The 21,389-nt window shown below is 34.7% G+C and overlaps 5 protein-coding genes across 8 annotated transcripts; 2 read left to right on the forward strand and 3 right to left on the reverse strand.

Annotated features, from left to right (window-relative positions):
- Positions 1–872: 872 nt before the first annotated feature.
- Vtd (RAD21 cohesin complex component verthandi) lies at positions 873–7,818 on the forward strand. Of its 2 annotated transcripts, none has more exons than XM_077402600.1 (13): positions 873–1,106; positions 1,516–1,687; positions 1,890–2,119; positions 2,209–2,392; positions 2,772–2,931; positions 3,004–3,196; positions 3,482–3,705; positions 3,785–4,005; positions 4,090–4,272; positions 4,389–4,754; positions 4,926–5,060; positions 5,221–5,376; positions 5,477–7,818. In XM_077402600.1, exons 2-13 carry the CDS (start codon positions 1,544–1,546, stop codon positions 5,600–5,602), a joined length of 2,322 nt encoding a protein of 773 aa, XP_077258726.1. In that variant the 5' UTR covers positions 873–1,106; positions 1,516–1,543; the 3' UTR covers positions 5,603–7,818. The 2 variants fall into 2 exon arrangements, with proteins under 2 accessions (XP_077258726.1, XP_077258725.1); XM_077402599.1 differs by having other exon boundaries at positions 874–1,096.
- Positions 7,819–8,165: 347 nt separating this feature from the next.
- On the reverse strand, positions 8,166–12,184 carry Cct1 (chaperonin containing TCP1 subunit 1). The gene is made up of 10 exons (XM_077402602.1): positions 11,962–12,184; positions 11,004–11,089; positions 10,794–10,922; positions 10,612–10,709; positions 10,320–10,430; positions 9,814–10,219; positions 9,528–9,730; positions 8,838–9,030; positions 8,597–8,760; positions 8,166–8,526 (listed from the first exon to the last, which is right to left on the reverse strand). Exons 1-10 carry the CDS (start codon positions 12,032–12,034, stop codon positions 8,316–8,318), a joined length of 1,674 nt encoding a protein of 557 aa, XP_077258728.1. The 5' UTR covers positions 12,035–12,184; the 3' UTR covers positions 8,166–8,315.
- A 480-nt stretch (positions 12,185–12,664) lies between these two features.
- On the reverse strand, positions 12,665–18,859 carry Mys45a (SDA1 domain containing protein Mys45A). 2 transcript variants are annotated; one of them, XM_077402521.1, is made up of 10 exons: positions 18,567–18,856; positions 18,318–18,413; positions 17,614–17,718; positions 15,418–15,516; positions 14,814–15,329; positions 14,494–14,728; positions 14,111–14,246; positions 13,710–14,025; positions 13,059–13,628; positions 12,665–12,984 (listed from the first exon to the last, which is right to left on the reverse strand). In XM_077402521.1, the coding sequence occupies exons 2-10, from the start codon at positions 18,402–18,404 to the stop codon at positions 12,784–12,786; spliced, it is 2,265 nt and encodes a 754-aa protein (XP_077258647.1). In that variant the 5' UTR covers positions 18,405–18,413; positions 18,567–18,856; the 3' UTR covers positions 12,665–12,783. The 2 variants fall into 2 exon arrangements, with proteins under 2 accessions (XP_077258647.1, XP_077258648.1); XM_077402522.1 differs by lacking the exon at positions 17,614–17,718 and having other exon boundaries at positions 18,567–18,859.
- Orc5 (origin recognition complex subunit 5) lies at positions 15,882–17,614 on the reverse strand. The gene has a single exon (XM_077402546.1). It carries the CDS (start codon positions 17,395–17,397, stop codon positions 16,084–16,086), a length of 1,314 nt encoding a protein of 437 aa, XP_077258672.1. The 5' UTR covers positions 17,398–17,614; the 3' UTR covers positions 15,882–16,083.
- A 181-nt stretch (positions 18,860–19,040) lies between the features above and the next one.
- On the forward strand, positions 19,041–21,201 carry LOC143895470 (peroxynitrite isomerase THAP4-like). Of its 2 annotated transcripts, none has more exons than XM_077402581.1 (4): positions 19,041–19,495; positions 19,637–19,795; positions 19,909–20,104; positions 20,480–20,625. In XM_077402581.1, the coding sequence occupies exons 2-4, from the start codon at positions 19,642–19,644 to the stop codon at positions 20,529–20,531; spliced, it is 402 nt and encodes a 133-aa protein (XP_077258707.1). In that variant the 5' UTR covers positions 19,041–19,495; positions 19,637–19,641; the 3' UTR covers positions 20,532–20,625. The 2 variants fall into 2 exon arrangements, with proteins under 2 accessions (XP_077258707.1, XP_077258708.1); XM_077402582.1 differs by lacking the exon at positions 20,480–20,625 and adding an exon at positions 20,771–21,201 and having other exon boundaries at positions 19,042–19,495.
- The last annotated feature ends 188 nt before the right edge of the window (positions 21,202–21,389 follow it).

The following is a 21,389-nucleotide window of genomic DNA, read 5'->3' on the forward strand; positions in this document are numbered from 1 at the left end:
ACAATTCCTTAGTTTTTTGTTTACCTGGCTCGCAAACTTGCCAAGAAAATACATCACTTCCGGTAAAAATTTTAGTGTTTATCATATGCCCTGTGTTAAAAATGCGAATTTCAATACTGATATTTTTACAGTTTTTATCGTCAACCTATGCTCAAGTTTTGGGCATCGGTCCGTTGTGGTTCACTTTACAACATATATTAATTTCATAAAGATCTGTCATATTATGATCGAGGTAAGAGCCTCCTTAAGGGTTGGTTTATAATAGCCGTAACCGTTGATTTAAGCCGTAATCTTTAAGAAATAGACCAATCACAGTCGATTATTCTTCTCACATTCGACTGTGATTAGTCAATTTTTTAAAGATTACGGCTTAAATATCAACGGTTACGGCTATTATAAATACGTACGCGAGCTTTACTTCTGTAGTAATTTACGATAATTCGTTCGCGTAAACGGGATTTTGTAGTAACTTACGATAATTTACTCCGCGTAAACGGGTAAATTATCGTAAGTTACTACAGAAGTAACGCTCGCGTAAACGTAGTATGAGTTCTATATAATAGAACTCTAGCTTAACTAATAGTTAACTCTCACTCCCCGTCTCCATCTAATAACCTTTGAGTTAAAAAGAGACAGAGAGTGAGAGTTAACTACTAGTTAAGCTAACTGGCCACTTTTGAACTGGGCCTAAAAGAAAAAAAAATAAGCTATATGGGCGCGTTCAGCAGACCATGAAATTTTCTTCTTCTTCACACGTGATAAAACGGGACACTAGACTAGACACTCCCATGACGCGCATGAGCTGAGATACTTAGGTCACGCGAGGACAGGTTTCGGAACGGCGGTTGCCGTTGCCATGTTGGTGCGAGTGGTCGCGCGCAATCGCCGCAATCGTAATGAGCACTGCGAGCAATGGTGAGTTTCGGGTTTCGGGTTTCGGGTAGTACGCCATTAGTAGTCATCGTCTGTCGGGACGAGAGCATCGGAGAGCATACCGTATGCACCGATCATCTGTGAGAGACTCTCGCGACTGTGGTTTTCTTCCGTGCGAAATATGTCGCGGCTCTGCGCGGCCTAACGACGGGACGGTATTTCGGTGAGTCTTTGTGCGTATCGTAACGAAGAACTGGTATCGGAGTTTCACGTTACTCCGTAACCGCCAAAACTGTAGACGGAAACGCCATCTTGTGCATTGATGTGCGTGTGTTTATATTTTTCACAAATCGAACGACGTCCGCTGTGGATTTTTCACTTTTTCAGATGCGTTCAATGGGTTAGACCGCGTGCCGATTGACACATTCAACGTTGATCGAGAATCTAATGTTTCACAAATTTGTTTCACATTATCTCAGACCAAATGTAACGTTTTATTGCCAGAAAAGGAATGTTTCATTGATGTGTCAGGTTTAGGCAGGATGGCGTTTACTAAACGTTTCCTTTTTTCTAACTACGCTTCTTTTGCTTTTGAACTTAAATTTCTGATGTAATTAATTCACTTATTTCATCTCTTTACAGATCAGAGTGCTAGGAAAATTCAAGAACCATGTTTTACGCACATTTTGTGTTGGCCAAGAAAGGGCCCTTGGCCCGTATATGGCTGGCCGCTCATTGGGACAAGAAATTAACAAAGGCACACGTATTTGAGACAAACATAGAAAAATCGGTGGATGGTATATTACAACCGAAGGTAAACGTCTTGGTGATCAGTAAAGTCTCACAAGAGGCCTGTTTATTTTTGCTGCACTTCTGAACTAGTGCAATAAATTAGAATGATACGAATATATTTTCTTTCATTCTACTTATTGCACTAGCTGAGAAGTGCAGCAAAAACGAACAGGCCTACGATGTCTTGATGTATCGTTAAATCTTACATACGATATTTATAACAGGTTAAGATGGCTTTGCGAACATCTGGCCACTTATTACTGGGAGTAGTACGAATCTATTCAAGGAAAGCCAAATACTTACTGGCCGATTGCAATGAAGCCTTCGTGAAGATCAAAATGGCCTTCAGGCCTGGAATGGTAGATCTGCCTGAGGAACACAGAGAGGCAGCTGTGACGGCCATCACTTTGCCAGAAGTGTTTCACGATTTCGACACTGCTATGCCTGAACTTAAGTAAGATAATGTGCCATTAAGCTTTTGTCCAAGAACTGTATATATATATAGTATTTTTAAATATTTAATAAATAAATTTTTCTTTTCAGAGACGTTGACATTGAAGCACAGTTTAGTTTGAATCAATCTAGAGCAGAAGAAATAACAATGAGGGAAGATTATGGTAGTTTGTCTTTGGTTACGCACGATCAGGGCTTTGGTGATATGAGTTTTGACGCTGAACCACCAGAGTTGCTACGACATGGCAGTGGCATGGAACCTTCGTTAGATCAGGTATTTATTTTACTTTGTGTTCTTATTTTTATTTATTAAACACTTCTGATTATTATATAGCCATGAGTAAAATTGAATGTGCTTTATAAGGTTTCTCAAAAGTAATTATACATTTTAAAGTAATATTACATGTGCAGAACAGCAAAACAGTCTAAATATAATCTTAATATTTTAAAAAATATATAAAAGTTTTTGTAAAAACGTTTATAGAATGTGTTTTCAGTTTTGTTTATTACCGTGTATATAATGTGAACAAATACTTGTAAACATTTTCTAAAGCTGTCATTTTTGTTAAATAAGCAACAAAACGCAATTTTTATTACTTTTTTTTTTAAATAATGAGCAATTTAAGATATTAATTATCCTGATTTGATTTTAGAGTCACATGTTGTTCAGCGATGGCCCAGGAATAGAAACAGCATTAGAACAAAAAGAGAAAGAGCCAGTTGCAGGAACATCCGCTACAGCGCAACCCATGGACATCGATACACCCATCAGAGATGATGGTTTTGGTGGTCATCTCGGCCAGGATATCATATGTACGATAAAAATAATTAGTATTCTTCTTGCAACTCGATCCGATAATTGTTTATAATTATTACGTGTTTTAGCGGGAGGTCTCTTTGAAGGTGGTTTATTTGATGAGGCTCCAATGGGTGAAGTACCCGTTCCTGAGGTCAGTTCGATAAATGAGCAACCGGAAGCAGGCGCGGCTCCTGGAGCTGCTGCTTCCGTGCACGATGACTCTGACGAAGATATGGGTGATCATTTTGGTGGTCCAACTTCTCCGATGGGAGGCATGAGGTATTCATAATTTTCAAAAAATTATAAGATTCTAAAATATGCAATTAAAAAAGAATAATTAAGTAATAATAGCCAAAGCATGGTTGATAGGACACAAAGAAATATTTGTGTAATCGGTCTATTCGGTACGTTTGTCAACAAGTGTTTATCAGATAGATCGGTCAATTACACTTTGATTTTTATTGCCTAATTTTCCTTTCTTGATTTATTGTTGATCTCGTTCTTTGCGTATTTTACTATATATGAAATGTCAATATACTAACGAATTGAATACGTTATGTATAGCTCTGACGGCTCGAGACCAGCTACGCCAGCTGCAGCTGGAGAGGAAATTGAAGGAAGAATAAGCGTTGCTAGTCGACGTTTCACACCAGCTCCGCCAGTTATACCAGAAGAACATGCCATTGACAATATAGAAGAACCAGCACCTTTACAAGATCAAACCACATTATTACATGATGAGGAAGAAAGCTTCGCGCTAGCTCCAATTGACGCATCCGCTTTGAAGGGTAAATTTTTTTATTCTAACATTGATGTACGTATGTTGTAATTAATTTATAATTAACAAAAAGTTATCGGTTTTCCTAGGATTCACAAAAGCTAAGCGCAAGCGTAAACTCATTGTCGATGAAGTAAAAAATATTTCTGGCGAGGAAATGAAGGCACAGCTATCTGATACTAGCGATATTATCACAACGTTGGACTTGGCACCACCTACAAAAAGACTAATGCACTGGAAGGAAACGGGCGGCGTAGAGAAGCTCTTTGCTCTGCCAGGAAGGCCTATTCCGGCTCGTGTTCTATTTAAAGTAATAATATTTCATATTACACGATTGTTTGAATAACAAACTTCGAAAACTTATGTAATTATTTTATCTTTGTTACTGAAACAGAATTATCAAAGGCATTTGACGAGCAAGTCTTACGATCATGAAGATTTCGGGCGACTTGGAAATGAAGAAGATGGGATGTCTTTGGAACAAATGAGAGATGCTCCAGAAGCAGAAGTGTCTTTCGAACAAAGTATTCTCAATAAGCGTACAGGACGAAAACGGAAAGCACCACTGGATGATGAGGTCAGTCATAAAAATAACAATAAAAGAAAAATCTTTCTTCTTTAAAGAAAATAAAAAATCAGTCAATTTTAATGGCGTATTATAATTAATATCAATGTAAATATCGTTCTGTTTAGATAAGGCAACCTCCTCAACCAGCCCAACCAACTCCAGACATCAGTCAATCGAATGAAGCAGACATTCCAAACATAATTGCACAACAGAATCTATCTTCAGAATCAGCTATACCACCCGAAGTATCTTTACCAGCAGAACCATCGGTTTCCGATATAAGCAGCATTGTGCCTTCTGGGGAACCATCGGAGGTTTTACCACCAATTACCGAAACGCCTTTGCTCGGCTCGGAAATGCCACAAGTCGCGCCAGGTGAGGTCAGCGCACACGAAGAGCCCCAAGTACCATCAACGTCGGCACAGGAAAACGCGGCCACCACCGTACAAACATCCGATATGCCGCAGATGGAAAATATGGGTTACGATCAAGTGAGTTAAAAAAAACTTTGTGACAGATGCATGAAAAATATAGAATTTATTTATATTTCCCTAAGTCTTTTTGATTGTATTATTGCGTTGTAACTATTGCTTCCTTACACATTACATCTAGAAAACACATTTTATATAGAAATTATTATCAATGCTGCATAATTTCGTTAGGCGCAACCGCAGGTTTCGTACATGGGCTATGACGAACAGCATCCCCCAGCACATACGCCTGGTGCAATTTCCGAAAGAGGACCCGCTACACCATGGAACCATGAGGATTACGAGTTTCCGCCATCCGTGGGACCTGTAATACTATACTTAATATTATTCATAAACTTATATTTTGGTTATATTTCTATAAACAATATAGTTTTCTATTCTATATTTATTTATTTATCACAAGTTTTGATGGAAAATTTAAAAAAATCTATAACATTAATTGCTTATAATATGTTGCATTTTTCAGCAAGAGGAACAACAAATGGATGAAACTTATGAGCAGTTTGAAGAACGTGTTCTTAACAAAAGAGCAGCGCATATGTATCATGTTATTAAGAGCAAACTAGATACCAAAGATAAATTAACACTATCGGAGATGGCATTCAAAAATAATCGCAAACAGGTTGGTACTTTGTGTGTGTTAAACGATCCATTATCCAATATCCAATATGTTCGTCTATACGAAATTTTTATATTGATTAAAAAATACTCTGTGTTTGCAGGTTGCACAGAAATTTTATACACTGTTAGTCCTGAAAAAGTTCCAAGTATTAGAACTCAATCAAGAATATTCATATGCTGAGATTATAGTGACAAAAGGACCAAAATTCGAAAATCCTGCTTTGTAAAGGTTTATGTTCTCAGTTACAAAACTGCGCGTATCAAGAAAAGAGTTGACACCTATCTTTACACAAATATCAAAATAACATTCACATTTTTTTATAAATCCTAAATTAAGATGATTTATTGATTTTCAACACTGAATGATTTGTGAGAAATGAAATATCTGATTTTTTTTATTCCCTGTCTTGGAAAGATGCATAATGATATTATTGTGTAATTATTTTAATCGCATTGCGTTTCTTTTTTCATACGTATATATATAAAATATTGATTACTCTTTACTTAAATAAATTCTTATTAATCTTGTTAAATATTTACTCCTAACTTGTACTCCTTATTTTCCAAAATGGATTTTGTCTTGCATTATTCATCAATCCGAACAGGGTTTGTATATAAACATAGCAATAGTTGAAAAATATTTTATGACATATGTATCATCAATGACTTTTTAAGTCTATATATTGCAAAAAGGTCCAAAACTACAGGTACACTCTTGACATTAATCAATTTTGATATAATTATTCATTTTCATTTGAAAATATTTTGTAATAAAATATTAATGCAGTTAAAGGTTTCTATATTTTCAATTTATAAAATTCAGAAACTAAAAAATTCGGGAATTTATAGTACTTATATACATATTTAGTTGTACTGTAAACAGTTATTAATGGAAGAGTTAATTTAATTGTTTGTGAATAATAATTTTATGTATTATTGTCAGAAAGAATATATTTTCGATTCCTATATGTATGAAAATAATAAAAGAGATACAAGAAACTAAACATTAATTACGGAATTTGTGTAAACTTTTTGTTATAATGCTTTACTTTTATCAATTGAGATCATATTAATATTGCGAAAATCATAATTATCACTTTTTTTCTTTGAAAATATCTACTTAAAAAGTTAATAAAAAATAATTACCAAATTTTAATAAGTAAGTTAACAAAATTTGATTATGGTGCTGCTTTGGAAAGAATATTTTCTTTAGTATACTATATTTATCAAAGAAAATCGTATGTTTAATGATTTATTGTTGTATTTGTATGTCTGTCTCATGATGTATAAAAAAATTACAATATATTTTAACAGATTAAATGTTCGTCATTCAAATTTTGCAATAAAGTTATAAGTATACACTGTAAATAAATACATTTATAACGTCAAGGTAACAAATCGTAAAAATATAATCGTAAGAAATAATTTAGTAATGTGTCATTAAGTTTAAAATCAGTTAACTGCCATGTAACAAATATATTGTAAATAACATCTATTTAACGAACCAGGTTTACTGAGAAAATAAATATCGTTTATGTATATTATTTATAAACGATATTGAACCTACTGTGAGCATACATATCATATAATACTTAAAACTGTTATTCTCCATTATTTTCCATTAATGAACTGTTACACTAGATATATATTAGATAATAATTTATTTAGTTAGTAGAAGAGTTTCTTTATAATTAAGTTATTTTTCACATGCGTGATGTAATAGGAAAATATCATCTGAACTTAAAACTTATTTTAATATTTTACGACAAAATATTCATTCTTTATTATTACTGCATGCATGTGGGATTTGTATGTTAAACACAATTTTATGACGAGTAACATAAACATACACACACATATTTAATATTAATTATTTATATAATAGTATATTATTATATATAATATTCAGTAATTTAATTTTTTATTATTTTTGTCCGAAGTAAAATTTATAACATGCGTGCGTAATGTCATATTATTTAAGTCATATTCATTGTTAAATAATTACATAGACTTTTGGATAAAACTGGTATAATTAGCATAAACAATATGAAATACATTTTGGATATACTGTAAATACCGTGATTATATTAACCCTTAAATGCCACACCTCTCAAGAATTTCGTAAATGAGGGGTCTAAAAGACCCCAGCATGAAAAATGTCTCCTTACTCATTGATTTTTTGATCTTTAGTTATGAAAATTTTTTTCAATGTTGTTCAAGGCTTAGAAAAGAAAATAAAATGCTTATATTGTTAAAATTTCAATTTCAACATAGTATAAAAAATTAAATAAACTGAGTACCTACTGCTAAGTGTACAAACGGGTAGGTCAATCACTCAACTAGCATCAATGGGAGCATGAGCTCCATTTTTGGCAAGAACATTTGAAAATATATCATTGTAAAGGGTCTGGGATCCGCTGGACCCCAGGGTCATGTTCCAAAACTCACTCTGGGTAACTAAAGTCTGTAGTTTACGTCACGTACACTATAGAATTTTAGTTAACTAGAGTGAGTTTTGGAACATGACCCAGGGGGCATTTAAGGGTTAACTACAAAATTTCCTTAAACATAAAAGTTTATTCATATAAATCAAAGAAATGTAAGTTTAAGAACATCCCTAGTTTTTAGTAATAAACACAAAATTAAATATTTCTCCTACATATTCTTGTTTATACAGATGTTAAATATCGTATTCTGTGGTATTAATGCAATCAAATAAGTATAACATTATGTTATAAAACAGCTTTATTTTAGCAGCATTTTACGCACGCGGACAATTATACGAGCAGCAAGTTGTAATTAAATCTTTATTATCGCGTATGATATTTGTATGCGCAGTGGAACATTTACAAATCTTTTACATTTTTCTCGTATAAACGCATTGTATTCAATATAATATGTAAATATGTATCCAACATAATATATAAATGCATTTTGACATTACTCGTCCAATTCACCAGCGTCCATAGCGTCCTGATAAGACTTGGTCTTCGAGTGCTCAGGATCTAATCTAATCATATCATCGATTCGAAGAATGGTTATAGCTGCTTCAGTAGCAAATTTCAAAGATTTAACTTTTGAAATGGCTGGTTCTAACACGCCTGCTTTTTTGTTATCTCTTATAGTTCCCATGAGTAAATCAAGACCCACCCTGTAAAAAAATAAACATAATTCATATTATTTTATATGACCAACTATGAGAAAGGCCAATGGAAACTTACCACTTCAAGTCGACAAGATCTGGTTTTGTTATACTGGAATTATGATAGGCTCGGAGCTTGGCGACAAGATCGGTTGCGTCTTGTGCAGCGTTTACGGCTAATGTTTTTGGTATAACTAATAAAGATCGAGCAAATTCCGCTATAGCCAGTTGTTCTCGGGAGCTCTGTAACATAGAAGCGTGTAAATATCTCATGCCAGGGAAAAAAAAATTGATAGTAAAGATGCAAAATTTAATTATACCAATGATGTCGCAAAGTTTTCCAAGTATATTGAGAGTGCGGCTTCTACGCAACCTCCTCCCGCAACGACGTTTTTACTTTCCAAGACTCTCTTGACAACGCATAACGCATCATGTATGGAACGTTCCATTTCATCGCAGTAATAATCGTTTGGTCCACGTAAAATGATAGAGCTCGCTGTGCGTGCCTTAGGTCTTGAAATTTGAAAAAAAAATCATCGATAAATAATAGTGCCTTTATTGCTATTGTTCATAATACTAATTGCGTTATGTATAATGACGCGTGGCTCATTATAAAAGCGACCGACTGATAATCGATAGGTCCCAAGTTCGAGTCCCGATCGTCACCTCACTTGCCTCGCGAAAGATACAGATCCTGCTTTACATTTTTTAAACCTAAAAATCTGGAAGAATGACGAGCGGTCTCATAAACCTGGCAGAATACCGACCAGGGATCGACAACTCAACTTCGAAAGCGGAAAAGTCATAGAACTTTTTAAATCTAAGTGACACTAGGAGACTAATTAGTCTCACCCGCTATTACTACTACCGCTACTAATTACGTTATACGAGAATTCTATAAATATATTTCAGCAGATATATGTGAGACGGCAAACGTGTATAACTGACATAAGAACTATTCTTCTTTTCATGGAGCTTTACCGACATCTTATTAATAGCAAAATATATACCCTTTAATCAAAATAAGTTCGTCATCGCATATCATCTCTTGCACTACTTCGGCAGCCTCCCCCAAGAAACTGGCCTCAAAGCTCTCCTCTCCTTCCATGTTGGTCAGCGAAGTTACAAATTGCGCTCCTGTAGCTTTAGCGATTCTTTTCAGATCAGCTTTCTTGCATCTGCGCACTACTATGGTCTTAGCTTCCACAAAATACTGTGGAAAGATAAAAAAATGGAATATTGCGCTCACTTCTCTGAAATCCATTACTAGAAATTAGAAATGTGTTACGACTATACCTTTAAGCATAAATCGTCAATGCCGCCGGATAAAAGAACGACATTGGTCCCAGCAGCAAGAATCTTCTGAATGCGTTCCTTGGTGATATCCGCTTCGCGTTGACGAACAGCTTCGAGTTTCTCGGGATCTGTAATAAGTACTTCGACGCCCAACTTCATCTTCGCTTTCTGCAACGAGAAGTCTAGACACGCGATTTTCGCGTTCGCTATCCTCTTCGGCATTGCTTGAGAAGCGACGGTGCAATTAAGCGCATATCCTTGAACTAAAACCGATTCTCGAACGCTCTTTCCGTGTGCCTTCAAAACATTGACTGCTTTTATAGGATATAAAAATCCTCCCTTGCCGTCATTGATTTTTACCGCGTTAGCAGCGTCGACCACCATATTGCCAAAGAAATTGGCATCACTAATTATTAGTTATAAAAAATATTTCATACATTGCTTCTACCAAATATCGAAAAACAAATTGCAAACGATGAGATTGTAAGTAACATCAAAAAGGATACGCTCCAATAATTTTGCTTGACATAGATGTTTTTGCAACATTAACTAAGCAATCCCTTCCGAGTTCGTCCACGCTGACAGTTAGGTGTTCCTGAATATACTTGCATGCTTCTCTAAAATTGATTTCATGTAATTGTATCAACTAAAATGTCGTTTTTTTTCTTGATTCGATAAATATGAAATACACTTTTATTCATTAATAATTTAGCTTTAGCTAATTAACATTAATCAATAATTCAATTGATTTCATATTAAAGGTAAAATGATTAATAAAGTGAATCATTGAATACTTACTTGCAGGCGAGTCTGTAGCCACTAATGACTGAAGTCGGATGTATCTTTTGTTTCACAAGCTCATCTGCATTTTTCAAAAGCTCAGCCGCTATTATGACCTTCAAAATATAAAATAGCATTTTATTAAATATATATTTAATTAAAAATTTTATTAAATGTACAAATATAATTGGATTACTCACCACTGAAGTAGTACCGTCTCCAACTTCCTCATCTTGTAACTGGGCTAATTCAACTAGAACTCGCGAAGCTGGGTGTTCAACTTCTAACAAGCGTAAGATAGTCGCACCATCATTAGTAATAGTGACATCCTGAAAACGTCGTAATTAATATTAATGTTTTGTTCCAAATTCTTATGTTTATATTAAAAGCTATAAGAGCTAAATACATACACCAATGTCATCGACCAACATTTTGTCCAATCCAACTGGACCCAAGGAGCTTTTAACTATATTAGCGATAGCACAGGCAGCCATAACTGGAAGAGATATAAATAAATAATATATTTATATCATACATTTGCATATATGTACAACTCACATATTAAATTTTAACTATGTACAATTCGAAGATTATATATTAATAAGCTATTTTCATTTTAAATAAAAATTATCATCAAAATATAGGCATAAAGTATTTATTAATTGTTCATATAATTAATCCTAGTAGTACCAACATGGGTATTTCTTGTCCGATTGACTTCTATCAATGAAAAATTCTCGAAATTTCAAAGAGTCCCCAATTATACACTTGATTTTTTTCCAGAATAAAGTGCTGATATTTATTCCAGAAACTTGTGAAAGTACGTTCATAAACTTTTAGATTTTTTTAAATTACTTTAAATATGTGAAAAAGTGGTTGAACACGTTGAGACCCATATTTGTACGAATAAAGTGCCGTTTTTCACATTTGTACTGTAAGAGAGAGTTAATTTCTTACACAATATACCAAGTTGCTTTGTACTCCTAAGAAAGCATTATTTTTATATTATTTATCGAACTTTATATCGCACATTTTTTTTTTTTTTTTTTTTAAGCAAAATAAACCCAACTGCTATTTGATACAGTACATGTGCGGAATTTATTTTACGTTAGGGCTAGTCGTCTATTTCCCGGTTGCAGGCCTCGATTGCCAAACGTGATTTCGTGTTAAATGTAAAACGGGAGTAACAATATATTCAAGCGTCGAAGACCGCTTCTAATATCTACCGATTCCGTTTCATGGATTTCATGGATTTCTCGGTAGAAAAACGGCAATCGATACGAACGGCACGAACAAGGGATGATACGCGGAGTTCTCGAGGCCGCGCGGGACGCGATATAACCAAACTCCGCGGATTGATGCTCATACCATTTTGCGTTCGCACCGGCGCTCCCGACTGTCGGACGCCTCCGATGGCTAAAGCACTCGCTACCGTCGACATTGCGAGGGACTCGATGTTATTTCAGCACGACACAGAAACCACGTTGCTCGGTAACGACGCCGAGAAATCGGGAAAAGAGTCTTGAGTCTTGACGAGTCCAAGGAAGCCGCGTGCGACTTGATGCTTGAGCCCTTGATGCGACCACACGAATAATAAATGATTAATGACGGTCAGCGCCCAACTTCGCCTCCTACTTCCTTTTACGGTCAAGTGCGACGTTAGCGGCTATTGGCCACGTCGCGTTTCGTCTTCGAACGTGATTGGCGACGAGTTGGACCAAAAAGTAGCGCGCCTTCTACCAATTTCTTATTTATTTATTTTATTTTCTGACTATATATATATATATATATATATATATATATATATATATATATACACACACACACGGAGTTTCTTGTTACGCTTATATTTATCTTTACTTTTATTTATTTTTTTCATTTTTGAAATTCTTTTTCGTGATTTTTTATTATTATTTAATGAATTTTGCAAATTTTTCCCATATATTATTAAGTTGTCGGCATATTCTTAATAAAATTATGACAATTATACAAAAAAGGAGAATATAACGTAAAGGAGGAGAATATAATTTAAAGGAGGATAATTTAAAGCCTACAACAATATACATACAGTTTTCTGTTTTTTTTATTAGAATATAATGTATTTAAAATCATTGTACATTGTGTGTATGTACAGGCAACAAATTTACTATTATTAAGAAAAATGCATAAAAGTTAATTACAATACACTAATTATTTCATTTTCCTTTGCTTTATCAGATGCTTTTTAAGAGCTATTTGTTTATCTCTGAAAGATCGTTTTACTTTCGTTTTCAATTTCTGCTTCAGCATCGAGAATGCTTTTCCTTTTCTTTTCTCACGATTTGTTGTACTGCACGACGGATTTTGTCGTCGATCTTTAAAACCGAATTTGTCTCGTGCTTCTTGTCCCTTCTGCAAATTCAATGAATGTCTAAGCTAATATTCTATTCCGTATATCAGACGGGAATACAACAATTTATACATACCTTCACAGATTTCATTCGAGCAGCCTTATCATGCTTGCGTTTCTTATATATGTTTTCTATATCGCTAAGTTTTACCAATTCTCCACCTTGATTCGTCTCGATTTGATCACGCGGCCTCTTAACAGCACGCTTAACGTACGTTACGTCTTGCTTTGCTAACGCGACGTCAATTTTTCTGAAGTCTTTGTCCGTGAGTAATCGTTCGGTGGATATTACGGACGCTTTTGTCTTTCTCTCAGCCGTTAATTCTTCGTTCTTCTCGGACTCGTGTTTCGCCTTCTTCTCTAATTTCTGCGCCTTCTTCAGTTGTTTCGTTAAAACGTTTTTCTTTCGCAAAACTTTATCCGTTTTTTGTTCTCCGCTATTCGCTTCACAAGTATTCTGTGCACCGTTGTTTTCGCTATGCGATAACGTTGAAGTCTTATTATCCTCATTTTCGTTAGTGGAGGATCTCGTCGTTTCATCCAAATCAGCTGTCGACACGTTCTCGCTTACTTCCTCCTCGCCGATTTCCTCCTCGCTGATTTCTTCCTCGCTGCTTTCACTTACGTCGATCCATTCGTCACCATCCTATATATTTCAATAGATTTTTTAAATATAATTTTACAAAAGATAAGTAATTGAGAAAATAATTTGGATATTTTCACTTACTTCTTCGTCACTATCATTAGTCTCTCCAGTATTCTCAGCAGATTGATTATATAAAACTTCTGCTCCTGGTACAAATTCGCTAGCCCGAATTTCGCCGTATTTGGACGACTTTATCATAACATTGGCTTCTGTAGAACGGCCTCTGTCTTTTTTACGCAATAAATCGGGCATTAAACGTCTAAACGTGCCAATTAAAGAATGCGCTGCCATCATGACGGAACGTTCCTTGTATTGCTTGTATTGTGTTAAATCCTCAAGCAAATCCTCACTCATGGCCAATGGACATCGTGTACATATCTCACGTACAGTATTTAAACTGTAAATATATGTTATAAATAAATAACGATATAAACAACATGTGTATTCGTAACAAATTATTATTAAAATAAATATTTACGCACCCAATAGCCATTACATCCGCAGAATTTCTTTCCGTTATGAAATTGTTTGCCAATGTCTTCAAAACGGGTTCTAACACCTCGGGTGGTACTAATTCATGTGAAGCCTGAGCTATAAACTGTAAAAGTTTGGTAACCTCTGAAAAAAACAAAGACGATATGTATAACATCTAAATAAAAAGTTAGGTGGAAGCTACATGCTCTTTGTATGACTCAAAACTAAAAAAAAAATTAATAAAGTTTATATAACAATTAATAGTAATCAACTATGTAGAATAGATACTTAAAAAAATTAAATATAAAGAAAGATATTTAGTTAAAAATCTAAATATTAAGGAACTAGACAATATTCAAATAATAACTTAATAATGCGTTATTAATCTCACCTCGTTGATGGGGCTGAAGGAACCTTTGTATATACGGATAAAAATTCAAGAGAAATAAACTATGCAAGCCAATAAGTCTAGAGACAACATCCAGAGTCATAAGCTTTACTTCAAATCTATCATTATTTTTTTCTATCTGCTTGAACAATCTTTCAGCAAAATCCTGAGGGTCGTGAATTAAATGCAACGCCGAAAAATTATATTGCGGCGCCTTAGATTTCTTTTTTTTGGCTTTCTGGAAGATACATTAAAATTAGAAAAGTTATAATTTACATTTCCTATAAATATTATGATAAATTCCATAAAATTAAACCACTTACTACGAATGACTGTTTAGCTTTCTTTAACTGCTTCTCTCGTTTCTTCGTTTTCTTGTTTACTTTATTGGCCAACATGATTTCCTTCATACTTGGCTCATCATCCGAATCACTATCGTCACTTCCTTTTTCCTCCGGGTCGGTTCCCAAAAAGAATTTCAAACTAGCAACCGATACTTTTGTTATTTTCGAAAAGCAACCCGTCGCTATAACGTTAACAGTCTTGACGTCGTTCCAGACATTTTTTTTGTACAATTCTATCATAATGTCCACAGACATCTTCGCGGCTCTGACATTGGGATCTTTTAGCATAGAGAACATAAAATTTTGTAATACTGTATTGACCTTCGCATTTTTATGCTTTGCATTAATATTTTTTATATCTGTAACTATATGCGTTTGGAGAAACTGCCTTAAGACCTTATCCTGACATTTTAAAAGTTCAAAAAATAAACTGAGAAGTGCAGTAGGTTCTAAAAGGGATTTGTTGCGTAGCTGGATCAACGCTTTACAAAACGTCTGTGAAGAATATAATTATAATGTAGTTGGTAATAATCACGCGCAATATTTTACAGCATAATTTAACTTCCATGCATACAATGCTTACCAATCGCATTCCATTGTCTAGTAGGACGTTATGAGTTTGTAATATATCAACAATCTCTTGGGGATATGTCTTCAAATCACCTGGATAGCAATGGGCTACCTGTAATAATGCGCAAAAAGGTAGAGAAGCTTGTTCAGCATATGCATTATTTTATCGAGTGATTTTTAAAATGATAAAAATAGTAATTATGCAGTTAATACAAATTATTATCTATACTGTTATATACATTACTTATGCACGCACAATCGATAACTGTATTTAACTTTAATTTAAATATTTAAACATTAATGTTGTAAAATATTTCATATTTAATTTAATTCAAATTTAAATATTAATGTTATATATGAGATAGGAAATGTTTAAATAAATACAGTATACGTATTTGCAAAACTTTTAATGAAGAGAAAATCAAATTATCACATCAATTTACACACAAAATTATATTTCTCATATGCCAAACTTATTTAATGCATTATACAAACTGTTACATACTAAATATATAAAAATAAAATCTTATTCTAATATAAATATAGGAATACGTGAATTGATTTTAAATACTTAAGAAATCTTCATACAATAAAGCGTTAGGCAAAGCTGTTAGAAATAAGCACACATATGAAACTGTGGCTAAAGATAAACATAATGAATTATGTATATGAAGTATATTTAATTCATGTTCGTGCTCAAGTAATTCTTTACTTCAAAGCCAATCGTCTTAGCTACGACGATAATAAAGTCGTGGCTTGCGCAGCACTTGAATTTCGTTTCATCCAACTGCGTGACGTTATTCCCGACGATAGATAGTAGACCAAGCTGGCACATGGTAGATATTTGAGCTAGCAAATTGGCATTGATGTCTACCTTCTCGTCGAGAATAGCGCAGAAGATCGCGAGCATCCTCGAGATGGTGAAGACGCGAGATTTCTTTGGCGCATCTTCTCCCGTTTTCCTAATCGACCGTAACTTCTTTCGTTTCTTACTACGCTTCATAAAAATATGTTTGTCGTACTTCGCGGGATTGTACGAAGCTAGATACGCTGCGATTAGCATGTACTTCGCGTAAAACGGTAGTTCAAAACTCAAAGCTAGCTTCGTCGTCGACTCAATCTCCCGAGACATTTGATGATCGGGTTGCAAGAAATCGCCCGTAGAAACCCTAAGATAAATGATTTCCAAATTGGATTTCAGAGTGGCAGAAATGTTTCGCCACAGCGCGGCAACGTTGTCCGGCTCAATTCGCTTACTCTCTACGGGTTCTATGTATTTAGCAAAATTTATTTTGGCCATGTGCCGAAGCTCGTTTAGATCTCTACAAAATCGGAAAAATACAGAAAGAAAGAGATTCAAATAATTTTTATAAAAATCAGCTTCGTAATTCGCTGGCTTGTCTAATAACAGCAATTGGGCCAATTCGTCCTTCGTGTACTGGGGAAAATAAATCTTTATAGGCTTCAATGCGCCTATCTTAGTGTTAAATTTATCCCACACGATCTCGCTTATCAAAATCGTACATATATTAATACCGGATAATTCTCTGAGTCTTAAGATCGATGGCAAAAAGGTCGCGTCAAAGTGTCTTATCTTATGACATTTATCGAATACCAGCACGATCGGACGTTTATCGTTGTGGGAAATCTTTTTAAGCGCGAGTATAAAATCCATGATATTGTCGCAGCTGTATTTCAATTGCGTATCTGCGCTCAATTCTCTCGTAGACGCGGCTAAATCGTCCAGGATATAATTATATATGTGTTTACTACCTAAATGCTCTATACAATTAACATAGCTGACGTTATACTTTAAGTGATTGAGCAGACTTTGGATAATTAACGACTTTCCAGTAGCCATATGACCATAAACGAATATGCTTTCTGGCAATGGTTCGTCCACTACGCCGATCAAGGAATACAGCCGTGCTATAATTTTTTCACGGCATACAATGTTATCCTTTCTCGTCATCTTTTTTAAATATTTTTCCATGATTATACGCCTTAAAATTACTCAAGAGATAAAACTGAAATATACAATCAATTTGTAGCTTTTGTTGCTTATACCGTGTCGCACTTATTTGAGAAAGGTAAACGACAGCTTTGGCAAAGCGCTCTTCTAATGGATTTATGATAATACTTAAACTTAGGCAAATCGCATGTATATTTTTATCGCTTCTATAAATTAAGCATGTGCGTGTGCGCTAACCTGAGCCAAGAAGGTTATCAGCTCATCGAGACTTTTGTTAAATTGCGTGGGCTCCAAACGAAAAACTTCTAAAGTAGACTTGTAATGCTGATGTTGTTGAAGAAACTGTAAACAAACATATTATTCGAAACTTTTGAAATAACCACATGGTTATCCTTATTTATATGCAATTGACAAACAAGGATACACAGGAATGGCTCCTAGATTATATTAGTACAATATGCAGCAATATAAAATTATATTGTAACTAGTGACTCACATAAATGTATGTTATTTATATACACGTACAATGGATAAGGTAGTCAATATATCAACAAAGAAAGAATAAAATATAATTCAAAGATAAAAGGGTGAAGCATGGCTGCGTGTGAGACTGCTCAATTCATAGTTAGTGAGTCCCAGATTAGTCCCAACCCTCATCTCACGTATGCTTTGATTTTATTTGAGAAGGCCTGTTCTTTTTAGATGAACTTCTCGCGTGGTTCATCTTTCCTCTTTCTTTTCACGTTGAAGAGAAAAAGAGAAAAGATGAACCGTGCAAGCTCAGCTTGCTCAGCTAAAAAGAACAGGAATAGAGATTGATCAAAGAGTTGAAATAAAGGAGTATATGAAGCAGTGGCCGTTTCACAAACCTATATTCCATTTTTATATATGAAACATATAATGTAGAAAAATAAAACATACAGTAAAGATACAGAGCTTACCTCTTCTTTGTAAGACTCTGGATCACGTTTGATAAGATTCTGCAGTTGTGGAAGATTATCCGGTAATTGATTGTTGTGTCTTACCATGTTTAAAACCTATATGAATAAACGACTGTGATCATTACGGAAAATACGCAATGGATTTTAGCGAAATACGGAAACTAACGCGGGGAAAAAGCGTCTTACCGTGGAAATAAGAGCGAGCATGAAAATAATAATGTACAGCATCGTTATCGTTATCATACTTACGTTCTACGCGGCTTCGAAAATAATTGAGCCTTATAAATCGTTTTCGGTCTGGTTTCGCGGTGAAACACTGCAATCCTTATCCCATACTCCGTATGTCAAACGTTAAATCAGCAAGTTCCTTAGGCTTTAAAAATTTTCCTCACATAAAATATCGTAACTTTAAATATCAATACTCCACGTGCATGCAGGTTGATGCAGGTGGAGAATTCGTCATGGGTAGCGAGACTGTTGCGCGTCCCTAGCTAGCGGCCCCGAACAGAACCTTCCAAATCGTGTATTGGCTGCATTCAGCCGAAACTCCGCTAGCTACCAATCGTTGGAGAGGAAACGAGCGACTGCTCACGAATCACGATTGCTAGGCTCATGATGGAAGAATACCAGGTGTAACATTCCCGTGGATGCGCAGTCGTTCAAAGTAATGGCCGCTCTTGAACCAATCAGAAATTAGCCCCGAACTTGAAAAACCAATATGGCCACCGCTACAAGTTAGGTTAGTGGAACCCATGATCGCCGTTGCCGCGCGTGTATGTACCAGGTACGCTTAGAGCCTTAGTGCGCTCGTTGTCGTCGACGTCGTCGACGTTACCGAATGTGTTATCGTGGTTCACGTGGTTGTAGCTGTTAGGCCGTGATCGACGACAACAATCCGCTGTGGCAGAGAAAGTTTTATCAGAGGTAACCTCGTTTTCACGAGATTCCTATCGCAATTTCGATAAGTTTATTAAATACTCGGAACGTGAATCAACGACAAACACGTCGTGAACACGTGATCTCTCTTGTTCACATCGCGCGTGATCCTGACGTCGTTCTCTTCTCGCCTTCGTTCTTGGGTCCTTCGTGAATACATATAATCGCACGATAATCCGACCGCCACACTGTCAAACGCAAAACCGCTACTATTTAAAGCAGGAGCAAGACCAATGTGTAAGGTAAGTTGTGTGTGAATATCACTGAATTAAATGAATAAACCACAAAAATACCTATAGCTTGTAAAAATGATAAAAATTAAGCAATTGTAAATAGTGTATCAGCTTTTTATGAGTGTACTTCATATTTGTTTTCGTTTGCAGACACAATGCCTTCATGCTGCATAATAAATTGCAAAAGTCGGACATATTATGCAGAGAAGAAAGGAATAATCTTTTATAGATTCCCAAACGAAGAAAACATTCGTCAGGCATGGATAAATGCTTGTCAAAGGAGCGAAGAGAGTATAAAAATTGATTCTGGTAAGTTGATATATATATTTTTTATATAGTAAAATATAACAAAATGACCTATAGTATAATATTATAAATTATATCAGTATTAGATATTTTTTATTTTATTTGTATTATTGTAGCAAGAATATGCAGTCTTCATTTTGATGACGATTGTTTTATAACAAAATGGACAGACTCAATAAAAGCACCACCAAAACAACTGCGGCGGTTAAAAGTAGGTTCCATTCCTACAAAAATGTTAACTTTGGAAAAAACGAGAAAAAGAAAAATGTCCAACAGTGATATGGCAATCACAAGCAAGAGAATTAAAGTATTGTGAGTTTTCTTTTCTTTTTATAAATATGTATTTACAAATTTTTGTAAATATTGTAACATTGTTACTTTTCATATTTACCTTGCATACTTACCTTATCTTACATATTTACTTTTCATACTTTACCTTGCATACTTACCTTTTATACTTACTTTGCATACTTACCTTTCATATTTACCTTACCTTACATAATTACTTTTTATACTTACCTTGCATACTTACCTTTTATACTTACCTTGCATATTTACCTTTCATACTTATCTTACATACTTACCTTTTATAATTACCTTACCTTACGTACTTACTTTTCATACTTACGATATTTTATGAATTTTAGAGTAACATTCATGAAATAATCGTATGCAATATTTTTCTAGATTCGGGCTTTTGAACCTATATTTATATGATCTTTTTTCATTCTTACGATGAATAGAACGTGCTCTTAGAGTTTGACCACCTATTTCTAAAATACACCCTGTATACATGCTTATTACTGTGTGTACATAAAAAATATTTAAACTTATATTATTTATTTACAGACAAAACTTCAGAATACCAACATACTCCGATCTTGCATACTTACCTTTCATACTTATTTTACCTTATATACTTACTTTTCATACTTACCTTTCATACTTTTTTTTCTTACATGGGGAAATCTTCCAAAGACACCCTCATCCCTTGGGCGAGGGACGAGGGTAGTGTGGGAATCATTACCATGTGCATCCCAGGCTAAGGTACTGGTAGTGTATATTGGAACGCAATTTATGAAAGACATAATATAGTATTATAGTGTAATAAGATAGTGCATAAAATAGTACATAAATAATATAATATGTAATAGAATAATATTAATTAACGTAGATAATCATTTATAATTATCATTTTTTACTTATAACACAAGTTTTTATTAGTTTCCAAGTTTCTTGTATTTTACTCTTCCACATATTAATTTATTTGTATTTGTATTAACTGTATTACATATTTTCATTAATATCGTGTTTGAATTTCACGCCAATTTCGGGGCTAATTTCTTATTGGCTCTTCTTGTATTCAGCCGCCATTATGCGCAATGTTACACCTGGTATTCTTCCATCATGGCTAGGCTAGCGGAGTTTCGGCTGAACGCAGCCATTGATGCGATTCAAAGATCGGGCGCGTATGCGAGTTATAAAATGAATTTTTTAATAAACCTGAGGGGAATAGTCGATTCTGATTGGTGAATTTCCTTACAATTTACTTCTTACGTCTTCCGTCGATTCGTGTGTGAAGGCCTTGAGCCTTACT

Source organism: Temnothorax americanus, unplaced genomic scaffold (genome assembly GCF_048541705.1).
Source record: "Temnothorax americanus isolate GAGA-0224 unplaced genomic scaffold, ASM4854170v1 Scaffold16, whole genome shotgun sequence".
NCBI classification, from domain to species: Eukaryota; Metazoa; Arthropoda; class Insecta; order Hymenoptera; family Formicidae; genus Temnothorax; species Temnothorax americanus.